General features: G+C 32.5%; 1 protein-coding gene across 1 annotated transcript in view; it reads left to right on the top strand.

Annotated features, from left to right (window-relative positions):
* Positions 1-15,329, top strand: part of LOC149068784 (dynein beta chain, ciliary-like) — an 86,221-nt gene that overhangs the window by 23,828 nt on the left and 47,064 nt on the right. The window contains exons 16-27 of the mRNA XM_089250586.1: positions 496-730; positions 1,003-1,172; positions 1,906-2,184; positions 3,414-3,746; positions 3,918-4,169; positions 5,977-6,173; positions 7,418-7,667; positions 7,954-8,334; positions 9,446-9,738; positions 11,563-11,824; positions 12,894-13,057; positions 13,298-13,529. Coding sequence (XP_089106712.1) covers positions 496-730; positions 1,003-1,172; positions 1,906-2,184; positions 3,414-3,746; positions 3,918-4,169; positions 5,977-6,173; positions 7,418-7,667; positions 7,954-8,334; positions 9,446-9,738; positions 11,563-11,824; positions 12,894-13,057; positions 13,298-13,529 — 3,048 coding nt within the window. The remainder of the gene's footprint in view (positions 1-495; positions 731-1,002; positions 1,173-1,905; positions 2,185-3,413; positions 3,747-3,917; positions 4,170-5,976; positions 6,174-7,417; positions 7,668-7,953; positions 8,335-9,445; positions 9,739-11,562; positions 11,825-12,893; positions 13,058-13,297; positions 13,530-15,329) is intronic.

The following is a 15,329-nucleotide window of genomic DNA, read 5'->3' on the forward strand; positions in this document are numbered from 1 at the left end:
GTGAGACATTTTAACAGGGAGATGGGCTCGCATTTGGGAACCGCAGAAAACAACTTCAGCCAACCACCACTGCTGTGACAGCGGGGTTTGAACCCAGATCCTCGCGATGTGAGTCCATCATTATGACTACTTGACTACCACAGCAGTATCTGTTGTACCTACATATTGTAGAGAGGTAAATTTACCGTAAGAAGATTTTTAAACACGATTACATAGAAATATGTGAAAATTCATGTTTACAAACCAGTTGAAAATTTGTTATGGACTTAGGTAAAATTGGTGTTCATTATAAGCAATCGAAATAGCGAAGACAAGAAATGGAAAAACTTGGAAAGACATGGAAAAACTTCATTATGTGTGAAAATTTGTAATATTCGTTTTTTTATGCGTGAGCCTGACTGTATATCAGATGTTACCTTTACTATGTATTTGGAAGGCATACTAGTTGAAGTTTATATTTTTAATTCAAAAAAATTGTATTTGTATCAATTTCAGATTTCTTCCTGTACCAATCTGTCATATCAACTCGATAGCTGTGTACCTTCATCAGTTGAAGTATGCAGCTGGTTATCAATTGACCAGAAGCCATTCAAAGCCACACTTCTAAATCTACTGAGGCAATGGATAGTATGTTTCAAAGAACACCTGGAGAAGTGTGTGACAGCAGAAATGCAAAAATTGAACTCTTTCATTTCCGAAAGTGAAAGAAACTTGAAGTTTCCAGGAAATGGTAATGCTTAAAGTTAGCTTCTGATTATAAAATTTTAATAATATTTGAATAACAAACTCTAACCCAATCAAATACAAGCCAATTTATATTTTTAAATGAAATCTATTCCTAACTCAGTCAATGAATGTAAAATATTTTCACCAGTGAAGCTTGTATTCATTTATGTTATAAACAAGGCTTATTAAGATTTTGTAAAAAATGGAAGTTGTTTAAACTAAGTTTGACTGGTTTATTTTCAAGACTTTTTGGGTATCATTTTGGCTGTTCTGTAGATGAGCTGTCAGGAGGATTTCATGAATCTCAATCTCTGGTTGACATGATGTCACATGTTCTTTCTGTCACTGAAAAAAAGATGACGCTGGATGAGACATGGAATAAGTTAACGGATGCCATTCAGCTTGCATGCGAGGAAAGCCATTCAAAACAGTTGAGGAAGGCATTGGTATTCACGATGTGATATTTTTCATTTACAACAAGTTTGTAGAAACAAATGAAAACAGAAAAATTAAAAATTCTTCTCATTGTAATCTTTGCATTAATTCGGTTTTTGAACAGTTAAACAATATATATTTGTTGATATGGCTGAAATATAAGCATGTATATTGATTAAAAAATCATGAGTGTATATCATACATTTTTAGCTTTAATTTGATCTAAAGTCTATAAAATTAGCTTTATTTCTCATTTACATAAAACCATTATTTAATGCATTATCACTTAGGATACATAATTTTTGTAATCATGAAATAGATACAAGATTTATTATTTTTGATTAACGAATGAAAAAATTTTATTTTTTCCACTTTTTTGTGTAAACGAGAAATCTGAAGGTAATAGGTTGTAATTTTGCTGAGCACTGAGAATTTTATGACTTTCAACTGAGTATAGTACTTTAATACTTGGCAATGTAATTAAACTATAAAAAGAATTGTGTCATTAGTTTGTTTGTTTTTGTGAATGAACGCAAAATTTTTGATCAAAATTTTTTTTATGAATGAATGCAAAATTATGTTTGAGAGTAAATGCAAAATTTCTGATGTAGAAATATTTTATTTGCAAAATTTATGTATCATCACCAAATACATAAAATGACCACTAGTTTAATTTATGGTTGAATTTGTATTGGAAAATTTTCATTTTCAATGTGTCTAATCTTTTTCTTTGTTAAATTACAGAAAGCTCTCCATGAAAGATGGGATGCATTAAAAAAAGAAGCTGAACAATGTCATTTACGAATGAGACCATTCTTGGTTCAAGAAGCTACAAATATCCGCAGTGAAATAGCAAAATTGAGTGAAAAGCAAACAGAGTTTCATCAAAAATTTATAAATTCTAACGCATTTGATAGGAAATGTTTGGATAGTATTAATCAAAAGATATCTGCCCTGGAAAGAGAACTTAATTTGCTGAGAACAGAGGCTGAAACATTAACATCTAGAGCTCATATTTTTGAGGTAAATAAATTTTTTGAACAAGAGCCATCTATTTAAATCAGGGGTTTCCAAACTGGGAGGCAGCAAAGTTTCCAAGCGTAAGAACTTCCAAATTTTTCAAAATATCCTTAAGTTCTTTTAGCAGTATTCCAATTGAAATGGGTTGTGTAGTCCAAATGCCACTTTCGGCATTTCATTACAGCTAAAAGTTTGAAAATCCTTGTTTTAGAATATCCATTTGAGACCGTATTAAGTGCACTTCAGATGATACTTTTGCTCTGCTGGTTTTTTTTTTTTTTTTGCATATACTAATGAAACTTTTTACGGATGCTTACTGCATAGCCAAAGTTGGTTTTCTGTGATTTTTCAACTTTGAATCGTGAATAGGGGCCAATTTCCACTTAAAAAAATTCCACCATAGAGAGCAACAGACCCTAAAATGGTACAAACATTTAATCATTATACTTCATGCTAATTTGAAGTATAGATGGTAGTTAATAATTATAAATTGTTAAATTAATTAAATTGTTAGTATAGATGGTACTAACATCACACACAAACATTTATGCACACACTGTTCGGCCACAATTGACTTCATCATGAAAGCTGAAGAGTTAAACTATTGTAAATTGCCAAGAAGGGCAGTAGAACGCGAGTGATGTTTCGCTCGAATGAAGAGAGTGTATAACCTTTTCATTTCGTTGTTGGGTGAATTAATATATTTTATTTAGCTCTTTTCTCTGGCTGGATGGAACCCCTTGTTGGGCTGTATTTGGTTTGTGGGCCAGAAGTTGTGCACCCCCAACTTAAAAGAAGCAGATACTTACTTCAACTACTTGATTGTACATGCACCTTGTACACATTCCTCTGCAGAATTTCTAACAAATCTGTATTTCTCAAAATATGTGTTCTGATTGTATATGTGGTTCTTAATGTATTAATGTTGTGAGAATTGCGTTTGTTCAGTGTTCTTGCTGATGCAGCCATCTGTCTAATATGCTTTGCAGTAAAGATAGTAAATTAAATTTTCATGTTATGTAAGTATCATGTAAGTCTTTCTGCTCTCTGCCGAGAGACTTTTTCATATAAAAATGCGGCTCACATTTGGCCTCAAAGTTGCAAATGCTTGTTATTCATATTTCATAATATAAATTATTTTTTCAAATTATATAAACACCTTCATATCAACTTTTCCTCAAGTTCTGTATTTTGCATTATTTAAAATTAAATTTTAAAACATTATTTCCTAGGTTCATATGCCCGAGTTCACTCTGATACGTCAGTGTGAAAATGAGCTGACTTTATTAAGTGAAGTGTGGAATTTTTATTTCAAAGTGCAGAAGGAAATGTCGGATTGGAAGATTTCAGTATGGACAGAACTTGACTTTGATGCATTAGAAATGCAGTGCAAATCGTGGATGCGAGATATCAAATCCTTGAACAAAGAAGTTAGAGGATGGGATTGCTTTATGTTTCTCCATGATGAGGTTCGTAACATGTTGGTTTCCTTGAGAGGCATCCAAAAGCTCAAGAACCCTTCTGTCTGTGAGAGACATTGGAAAATGCTGACAGAAGCTGCTGGGGTAATTTCTTGTTTTCTTCATTGTAAGTCATATTAACTGATGTGAATGCAACAAATAATTTTTCAATGATATCAGTCATACTAAACCATTTTGTTGGTGTGTGTATAATCACATCTTTTTAACTTACTGATATTTATAAGCCAGTATATTCTTTTTGCATTCAAACCACAGGTTACTTTGGAGATTTCATGCAATGAAGGTATGACACTCGACGAACTTCTTTGTTTGAAACTCCATAAATTTGAAGATCTTGTCGAAAGTATTGTGGAAAGGGCCGCCAAAGAAGCAGTCACAGAAAAGAGTTTAAACAAACTTGAATCTTTGTGGAACTGTTTGAAATTTGAAGCGAAAGTCAGCGCAGAGTCTGGTAGAAAAATGATAAAAATATCTGAGAGTTTTATTGAATCTTTGGAAGATGATCAGGTAATTTTTTTTCCCTGAAGCAAAATAAAATTTTTTGTTTCCATAAAAATTTTCAAAAATATGTAAGGTAATTTCAGTATTTTCTGTTGATTCTATCAGATATTAACTTCATTAAATCAGATAGAAAAATGATTTACAAAAAGGAAAAAAATTCTAAAGAGAAGGTTTTCTCTAAATTCATTTTTGCTCAACGTTTCCAGTGAAACCTGTCTATGATGGATATATAACCTGTCTTGAATGAAACCAAAAGATGAAATGGAATATTATTTTAGTCTCTCAACGTTCCATTTTATGAAGGTTCCACTGTATATGTAATGCACGATGGAATAACTTTCACTAATTTAGAAGAAATTTTTTTTTCAAATTTTTTTGTAATTCCGGTTTTATAAAAGTTACATACCCTATAATACTTACTTCAATTTAAAAGTTACGTTAATATAGTAATACATACTTACTATAATACTTACTTCAATTATAATACTTACTTCAATTATAATACTTACTTCAATTATAATACTTACTTCAATTATAATACTTACTTCAAAATAAAAGTTACATACCCCAATAGTTACTTCAGTTTAGTTTATATGCCATATAGTTATATATGTTACAGAACAAAAATCACACAAGTCTGGACACCACCACTAATTAACCATATATGCACCTCTCGAACATACATTCCTCTAAGGAATTTCTCATGAATTGGTGCATACCAGAACATTTGCTTGAACGTTTTGGCATACATGAACGTTACAACATGAAAGTATCATGTTGAAAGTCGGCCTGCTCTTTGCAAAGACTTTTTTAAATAGAGGACTGGCTTGCATCCATGCCTTGAAGTGGGAAAATTTCAGAAAACAAATTTCAGTTGACCACCACTGTGTCCCTAATGGGTAAGAACCTGAATCCTTGCAATGACAGTAGAGAATGATGCCCACACGACCGCGTAGTAGCAGTCTGAACACTATTTATTGGACTCCCACTTCACATATTGCCCAGACTTTATACATTGACCACCTAGCAAAATGATTTATCAGTCACTGGTAATTTTTTAAAGCGTCTGGACTAAGGCTGGACAAATCGCCAAAAAAATCTAGATATCAGAAAAAAATTTTAGGCACCAAAAACGTTTTCACCCGAAGAAAAAAGGTCTAAAATAATGCTTCCTTTGACTTTTTCAGGGCATAGTGACTCTCTTCCATATGTTGGCAGATATGCTGCTATAAATTCCAAACATTTTGAGCTGCTCTCAGCCTGTAATTTAATAACTACACAAAGAAAATTTTAGGTGCCAATACCAATTTTTTTAGTCACCATGGCGATTTGGTACCTGAGATTTGTCTAGACTTCTGGCATTGACCATAACATAGATATATACAGAGTGTCCCAAAATGGATTGACAAGTCTTAAGATAGAATAGCAAGCAAATGGTGATAGTTATTCAAGTCATTTTGCAGGAGATTAATGTGTGCTAGGAATTATTATCAGTATGATTCTTTGTGTCCAAACCGAATATCACTGATACGTGGCTCTTCCACATTTAAGGCTGTTAATAAGTGGAAAAAGTTTTGGAATCCCTATCACAATGTTCTTGAAATGTCCACCATTCCTGCCAATCACTTGTCGTGAGTGAAATGTGAAATTAGCTGACACTTACTGCAATATCGGTATTGGAATATTTTTACATTCATTACTTAACATTTGTGATGCAAGAGTGGTGGGATTCTGTTGATGAATTGAAAATTTTCATTCTCATCATTGCAGAAACTTCTCTGCTCAACAGTAAATTTGTATTTTGCTAATTCAGGTGAAGCTCCAAAACTTGCTGTGTTCAAAACATGTTGACCATTTCTTTGAGAAGCTGAATTATTGGCAAAATACACTTTCACAAGTGGAATCAGTGGTTTCAAAACTGATTGAAATTCAACGCTGTTGGTCTCAAGTTGAAATAATTTTCAGAGGCTCTGAGGACATTCAATCTCAGTTGCCTGATGATTGTAGAAGGTGAGTTAATTTCATCCTTCATTAATACAAAATATTAGATTGCTGGAATGAAATCATGAAATACTTCATAAATTTTTCAGTCTCTTTTGAATAAGAAAGCTTGTCTCTAAGTATGAAAAAATAATTTTTTTGCCACCTTAATTTGTGAAAACACATCCATAGTGAGTCATTTTTTGCACAATAAAGATATTTATCTAGAAATGTGAAATTTTTGTTTATTAGTTACAATCCATGTCGGAAGTCTATTATCTTTACAGAGTAGCTACTAGCTGGTCTGTCACTCCACGAAGTGTCTAAACTATGAGCTTGTAAGCAGATTAGGCCAGACACTTCACATAGACACTACTTCACCAAACACCAACTCTGGCCATATCGCTATACTGCAATTTACTGCCATTAGTGAGATGGGTTGGAAGTGAAGGCGCTGTCTATCGATGGTCGCCTCGAGTTCGTTAGGGAAAATATCTTATCGATATCCTCCCTTGGGTTTGAACCCGGGACCCTGACAACAACCTTCACGACGGTAGACGAGCATCTTACCACCATGTCACTCGGGCACTTCACATAGACACTGACACATGCAGGGAGGGGGGAGGGGTTGAGGTTCAACCTTCCCATGAGCTGAGATTGTACGTTATTTTGCAGTAAAATATATTACCATGGCCCCTTGAGAAAATCATACGTACACCTATGCAAAGAGGTGCCAGACTTTGAACTCGTACTGTAACATATGTATTTTTTATTTAAAAATATGTTAGGTATTTTATCACACAAGATGCAGAGTTATTTTCAAAACACACAGTAGCGGAATATGAAATAGATATGCTGGTATATTAAAGTTTAACTTTTTCCAGGACTATTTTTGTGTTAAAAGTGGAATAGGAAGATCTTTCTAAATTTCTTTTATTTGCCCTTTTTATAACTTAATTTTTTTCTTTTATAATATACGCTAGAACCCTGCGAATTTAAATCCAGTTGTTCAGAAAACTCACTCTATGCATGCGACTAAAAAATGTGAGTGAAAAATAATGTAAGAAAGCATCCACCCATATGCATCCAAGTATTTCTGTTGCCAATAAATTGTTTTCCAATAGATCATGCAAATAAATAAATAAATTTAAAAGAAATAAAAAAAAAAAATGAACATTCACACAAACTTGAAATAGCTTGAAAATTTTATGAATTTAGATAGACTTTTTCCCTTATGTTTAACTGAAAATCTGATTTCTTTTCTTCCCCTAAAGGTTTAATAAAGCTGATGCTGACTTTGAAAGCATAGTAGCAAGTATGAGTAGTAGTAATGAGACCATCATATCTCTGTCTTGTGAAAGTTCATATCGAGATAGGCTATGCCACTTGCATAACGAGTTAGAGATATGTGAGAAAGCTCTTGCCCAGTATGTGGAGAAAAAGAGAAGACTTTTTCCCAGATTTTATTTTGTGTCCACAGCTGATGTTCTCGATATATTGTCATGTGGCAAAGACCTGAAACAAGTAAATTTTTCCCCTATTTTTTCAAAATTTTAAACATTTCCATTTTTTCTATCGCATATTATGGGAGTTTATTACAGAACAATCAAAATTATATTTATTTGAACTATGTAATTCAATGTATTATTTTAAATACAGATTTTGATGCCTTACTCTGGATATATTTATGATTAAAAATGTCGATATACTTGAGTTCAAAGCTAGTCAGTTCAATTCGCAAAACAACTGAAACAAATGACAATTTGTATTGATAAAAATTTTGACAAATTATTTAATCAATTTTTTTCAGATAAGTTTGCGTTTGCCGAAACTCTATGACTCTATTACTGATCTTGTACTTGACGATGTTTCTGAAAATTCTTCCATGACTGTCATTAGCAAGGATGGTGAGAAATTGAAACTGATCAGCACTAGCAGTAACACATGCCTTCCTGTTGAAGAATGGTTAAATAATTTGCAAAACCTTATTTCTGATGCATTAAGAGCTTCTATGGCAGATGCAGTAGACACTTATGGAAACCAATCCAGGGAGAAATGGATAATCAGCTACCCTTCTCAAGTGGTGCAATGTGTGTCACAGATATGGTGGGTCATGGAAGTGAATTCTGCAATTCTTAGAGCCTGTCAAACACATAATGTCATTCCGTTGAAGGAGTACAGCAAAAAACAAGTCAGTATTGTCCAATGAGAAAGTTTTGAACTTATCATTCTTAGTTTGTAATATGGTGGAAGATAATTGCCAGTGACTGGTATCATAAAAGCTTTTATTGTATCTAGATTAGTTTTTTGTCCATGAACACTAATACAGTGAAACCTTGGTATAACACTATTCTGTGGGCCAAGAAAAAATATTGTCGTAGAGGGATTATCGTCATATCAAGAAGCAACACTATCATCACATGCTATGAAATTTATGCTGCTGTTGGCATATTTTATAAATTGGCATTGTTAATACCACCAGATCAGAGTTTTATTCGCTGGAAAAAAATTTGATTAGTTGATAAACGAAATTCATTAGATGTATTGTCCCTGTAAAGAAGTTTATTGTCATACACTTTAGTGTGCTACACAAAAATAGCAATACCGAAAACTATAAGTTAAGGCAAATTTAGTTATTCAAAGTTATAGGTAAATAATGCTTTTCAGTTATACACTTCTCTCATTTGTGCATCTTTTTTTCCTGTTCCCTTAACCCATTGACACCTGTTGGTAAGAAAATTTGCATTCGAAATTTTAATTTTTTCCTTTTGCCAGTAATTGGTGGGAGTGGTTCCACTTAGTGTTTTTATTCTTTCTAAAAATCAAAGTCATCTTTAATGGGTTAAACCGATGCATAAGTAAGAGATCACTGTAAAAATGTTGTAGTGATTTCAAAATCTCCTAAAAATATTGTTATATAGGAGTTTATCATAGTAAAGGATATCATTGTATCGAATAGAGTTTAACATTAGGCTATGATAAATTCCAAACAAGATTTGAAAAATATTGTTGTAGAGGGATTTATTGTTTGTCGAGTATTGCTGTAGCGAGGTTTCACTGTAATAAGTATTTTTATATTTAACTAGAGTATAGTTTAGATGTGCATCTAAAATTAAACTTCAATCTGAGTAACATATTTTCTTATTGAAGATTCCACATCTAAGCAGAGGTCAAACAATAATTTAACAAGTTTTATTTTACTTATTTTCCTGTTATGAATGGCTGTTTAGTCTGCAGAAGTAAGAGAAATTGAAATGGAGAAATCTTAAAAAATTATTTTACTGAATCTTTTACTATTTCAGGCTGAGCAATTAAACTGTCTCATAACCATGCTGCATGGAAACTTGATTCCTATGGATAGATGCAAGATTATGACTCTCTGTACACTTGATGTTCATTCGCGAGATGTTGTTATGCAACTGATTGCTCAAAGAGTTGTAAGAGAATCAGATTTCATCTGGCAATCTCAGCTGAAACCAAAGTGGCTATCTGAAAACCATGAATGTAAAATAGACATATGTGATGCGTCTTTTGATTATGGATATGAATATCTGGGAAATTCCACCAGACTTGTAATTACACCACTAACTGATAGGTTAGTATAGTTTATTCGGCATAATAAAAATGTATGATAAATCATTGTGAAGTGTCGGAATTTCATGAGCAAATGTTTCATAAGCCACTGAATCATATCATTTGGGTATAGGTTCAACCCTTTAATTGTGTTATTAATCAGAAATTGCTTGTTTTTTAGCCTTTGTATTAATATTTTATATTCCATTTTATTAAAGGCATTATTAGAAACTAACATTAAAACATTAAACATTAAAACCTATATTAAGTTGCCTTTCATATTTTCAATGTATTGCCTTTTTCTCCTGACTTGTGCAACATAGCAAAAAATTATTTTCTATCTAATAAAATTATTAATCTACAAAACTTTCGAAGAAAACGTAACTGGTTGAGTTAACTGGTCAGTGCTATTACATAGCTGCCAAGTCTCCCGAATTTTTCGGGAATCTCCCGATTTTTAGCTTCATCGCTCGACCTCCCGAAAAGTTCTTAAATCTCCCGAATTTTTACGAAAATCACAAAAATCCCTAATTGTCCCTAAAAATTTCCTACTTCATTAAAAAAAATCCCCGCTTATGAAAACAATCCCTAAGGAATTTCTTGTGGGGCATGAAGCCTCTTTTTTCCCTTTCGAAATGACGTCACACGTCGTAAATGGGGAAATTACCTTTTTAAAGAAGTTTTACAAACCCTCTGATGGTAACAAGAAAGTTGTTTGTCTTATCGTGCAGGGAAATGGCTTAGCAGCCAATAGTCCTGGATAATAATTGAAGATTATAGTGACGCGCATATGGTCAAAATTTCTTTTGTTGAAGTTACGTACGTGATAAGCAAAAACATATTTAATCAATTTTAAAGATATTTATTCCGATGAATTTCCTTTCATCAAACGTTCCAGAAGAGGGCCGCCTTTTCCTTTTTGTACAAGTTGTGTTACGGACATCATCAGTCGTGAACTGAAAAAAAAAAACATCAAGCAAGTGTCAGAAAAAGTCAGTGTTCTTCAAAAATTGGCGGTGTTTTCCTTCATCTTCCGATGATTTTGGGGTCATTCGCGCAGAATGTTTGGTCACAGCGTTTCTGATTGAACACAATATTTATTTTTACATCATTGAAGTTTTGGCCTCCGATTTCACTTGTTTTTTGCGTAGGAATTTTATTCCCAAGGGTTTAACTTCCATGTGTGTAAAATCCCTATTTTAATTTGACTTCAGTTTTTGAGTAGGGATTTTATTCCCTACGCTTTAACTTTTATGTTTGGAAAATCCCTATTTTATTTGGAAAAATCCCTATTATATTTATTAGTGAGTGGTTTTAGCATAAAATACGGGTTTGCGCGAAAATCTCCCGAATTTTCATTTTCAAAAGTTGGCAGCTATGCTATTATCATTCTATAAAAAAGCAGCTTATTCATTCCAGTGGCCTATTTTGCAATAGTCAGACAATAAATTTATGACACATAAAAATTTATGTTTGTTGGGTTTTCTGGGTATTAAAATGTGTCTATTCACTTAATATGTTATAGTTATTCAATACAAGGTGGTCAGATCAAATGTCCCTAATTTCAAACAGTGATTAAAAATCAGTAATTCCACTTAGGGTAATGATATTAGAAAAATTTGGCTGCTCACAGACATCCATTCCCGAGCCAGGATTCAAACCCAGACCTGCACAGTCAAAGACTAGTGTGCTAACAACTTGACTGTTAGGTGGCGATGTTGCTTTCGCTTAATATATTTTTCTCATCCTTTCCAACTTGTAAAGTGTAGAGACTGCTAAAAAAATAGGGACATTTGATTCAGACACCCTGTATATTAATTTATTCTAAGCAATATTTCACTTGTAGGTGTTTCATCACTTTGACACAATCATTGCATTTGAACATGGGCGGTGCTCCAACTGGTCCTGCTGGAACTGGTAAAACTGAAACAGTAAAAGACTTGGGTAAAGCATTAGGTATTCTGGTCTATGTATTTAATTGTTCTGAACAGATGGACTACAAATCCTGTGCTGCAATTTATAAAGGATTAGCACAAGCAGGTGCTTGGGGATGCTTTGATGAGTTCAACCGTATTGCAATAGAAGTGCTGTCTGTAGTAGCTGTTCAGGTGAGTTATTCATTTTTACTTCAAACAAATTAAGTTGTGGATAGTGATGCCATGTAAACCAAAGCTTAAAATCAAATACTGAAGCATGCAAAAATTTTTCTATGGTATAATTCAAATATTGTCAATACATATATCAATTGGTTTTAGATTGTATTTGCTTATCAAAAAACAATATACTTGTGTTTGTGTAAAAAGTATGACCGTTACCTGATTAGTGAAGTTAAACCATACCTATCTCACAATTATTAACTACATTGAGGAATTTTTTTCTTTGATTGCTTAAAAAGTCAAGGCTTGACAAATCCCAAGTACCGGGTTGCCATTGTAAATAAAAAAAATGGCATTGGTACCTAAAATTTAAATATGCATGGTTATTATATTGAAGTGCAAGTATAACAAAATTTTTGGAAATTATGTCATTCACCTTTTCCTGTGTTAGTAGACAAGCCAAATACCTGAAAAGTTGGGGAAAAAATCCATAATTTTTGGTATTTTTCCTCAAAAAAATAATATACCATATGGTTGGCTCTTAAGAACTGTAGCTAGTGCCTAAATTATTTTTTGATTTTCAAGCCCTGGCTTATACAATAAATCTGATTTTCATTTTTTTCTGTTTTAAGCTTATGATGTTTCACAAAGCTGTTGTGAATTGGCTTAACCCTTTAACTGCCATGGGCATATATATATATATATATATATATATATTATTTAATTACCCCTACTCTTTGCGATTGAAAAAGGTTGGCACTGGAGTGCAAATCATGTAAGATTTCATTGGCACTTAAGTGGTTAATGATTCATAATTTTAGATCTTCCTCAAAATGATTTTTAGTTCTTATATCTCTTCCATTTAAGAAATTTATGAATGTTAATGGCATCCTTTTAAGTTTCAGCAATCCCGCCTATTTTCAGTCATGTTTGAAATTTTTCAGTGAAAGTACACAAAAACGCATATCAAAATAAAATTAAGATTTTATAAATATCAGCATGTATAAAGTCCTTGAGTTAAAAAAATAAATCTGTCAGTTAATGCTGCTTGATTATAACATTAAAGAGCAAATTTCAATAGGTAAAAACTATTCAAGATGCTCTGAAGCAAGGCAAAAGGATTATTCATCATATTGGTGAAGAACAAGAAAGCATATTGAAACCTTCTGTTGGTGTTTTCATTACCATGAACCCAGGATACGCTGGTAGAACAGAACTACCAGAGAATTTGAAAGCTTTATTCAGGTAGCATGTTCTTTTAACCCTTTAACTGGTAATTGCCTGTTTTCTTCTTGTGCATGAAGCATGACATGGTGTGGAAAATTTATCAAATTTACGCAGGTTTTCCTTATGAATGTAGTTTTTTTTAGATTCGAGTTGGAATTTTAAAGAGTGTTTCTACATTGAAACAATTTTTATTAAATTTATATCATGCAATAGCTTTTATTTTTCTCTTGTTACAATAATTTGATTGACTCTTTCTAGACCATGTGCAATGGTAGTACCAGATTGCCAGCTTATCTCCGAAATTCTTCTGGTTGCTGAAGGTTTTTTAGAAGCAAAAACTTTGGGATGTAAATTGGCAATGTTATACTCTTTATGTCAGAGACTCTTGAGCAAAAGATCTCATTATGACTGGGGCTTAAGGGACATGAAAGCAGTGCTTTTAGTTGCAGGCTGTCTGAAGAGAGAAAGACCTAAAATTCCAGAAGAACTTGTGAGTCGATAATTTCAAACTTTACTTTTGGTTATGCCATTAAGTGCATCATTCTGATAAATTTGAAATTTCAAATCTTTAAACTGAAAATTCTATTAGTAAAAAGTAGTGAGATTTTTTAATGATTTTAATCCATTAATCAAATTTTCATAATTTTTTTTAAAGTAGCTATTCAAATTAATTTGATTTGGAAATCTGTGGAATATGCAGATTACACTGAGGAAAATAAAGGCCAGAAGTATCCCTTTCTTTCTGCTATGAATTAGTTCTGCAAAATAATCGTGTAAGATGAAATCTCTTAAAGCGAGTTGAATTTAACATGGGGGGGGGGGTGTTCTTCAGAATTATAAGAAAAAAATAAACCCACAACTTCTAGCAACAAAATTGATTTTTTAATGAATTGACTATTTAAACTCTTGGATAAATCTCGTGAATTTATGCTGATTAATTGATACTATCAATTTTAATTTTTGCTTCTATCTTCAGTACTTCTGATTGAATCTAGTGAGCGTGGATATTTTCTTTCCTGTAATGTATCTGGTATGATAACTGGCTGATAACTTTTTTAAATGAAATAGTCAGGATTCAGGTGAGAAGCAGCATTCTCGTGTCGTTATGGAAACTTCAGTACCAGGAGAATATGGAGAATATTGCCAGAGAATTCCGAATATTCAGTGCAAATGCGAAAATTCTAGTTTCATTACAATCTAGGATCTTTTTCTTTCGTTAAAATTCTATTAGAATTGTCAATGCTATCAAAAAAATGTTGATTAGTGAGATCTGGTGAATTAGATTTGAGCATTTGTCAGACTTATAATAAATCAGTCTCATATAAATCATGAAATCCAATGGATTTTGTCACTTTATCAACCTTTGACGTTTATCCCATTTTGTGATTTCTAAAATCAGTTTTTCAAAATCGTGTTATAGTGAAATCACACGAAGTGACAGATACCTGTAATTGAAAAATGTAGATCTAACAGAAGAGGCACCCCTAGAATCAAAAACACACAGAAGGTAGAAGCATGATTAGCTAGTAATACATTTAGTAAAAGATTAATATGCATTATAACACTTATGATGTTAAAGAAATAATATTTTTTCAATTTTTGTATGCTACTGTTAGGTATTAGTGGAAGCCCTCAGAGATTTCATTCTTCCAAAGCTTGTCATAGAAGATGTTCTTGTATTTCAAGGACTCCTATCGGATCTCTTTCCAGATGTTATTTGTACTTCCAAGAAAGTTACAGCTGGAAAAAAAGAATCAATTGAAAAAGCAGCTCATTTTCTTAATCTCCAACCTACAGAATCCTTTATTCTTAAAGTATAATTAATTAATTTTTTTGTATTTCTAACATGTAAAATGTTTTCCAGTCACCATATTTAACTCTTACTTATAAAGTAAAATGTAAATGTATTGTACCTGAAGCTAGGGTGAATAGACTTAATGAGACAAAACCGGGACATCTAGCCAAATTTTCTTTCCAAAAAAGTCTGGAGAAAGCAAAATTTTTAGAAATCATGTCATTGTGTATATGATGTAAGAGGTCATAAAATCTCAGAAAAGCCAAAAAAAGGAACATTATTTGGAATCTTTTCTCTGGAAAAAAAATACTTGGCTCCTAGAAATTTTGTTGCCACCTGAAGTTTTTCCTGATTTATCAAGCCCTGATATAATTTAAAAAAAAAACTTCCTTGAAGAGGAAAAAAAATTGAAAATTGACAAAACTGGGATTTATAATTACTGCAGCTTTCTGCATACAAAAAGAAAATTTTAGGTCAACAATTGCTAACTGGTCT

Source organism: Pholcus phalangioides, unplaced genomic scaffold, assembly GCF_987345545.1.
Source record: "Pholcus phalangioides strain wild (caught in Gottingen) unplaced genomic scaffold, Ppha-v1.0 ptg000024l_1, whole genome shotgun sequence".
Classification (NCBI taxonomy): Eukaryota; Metazoa; Arthropoda; class Arachnida; order Araneae; family Pholcidae; genus Pholcus; species Pholcus phalangioides.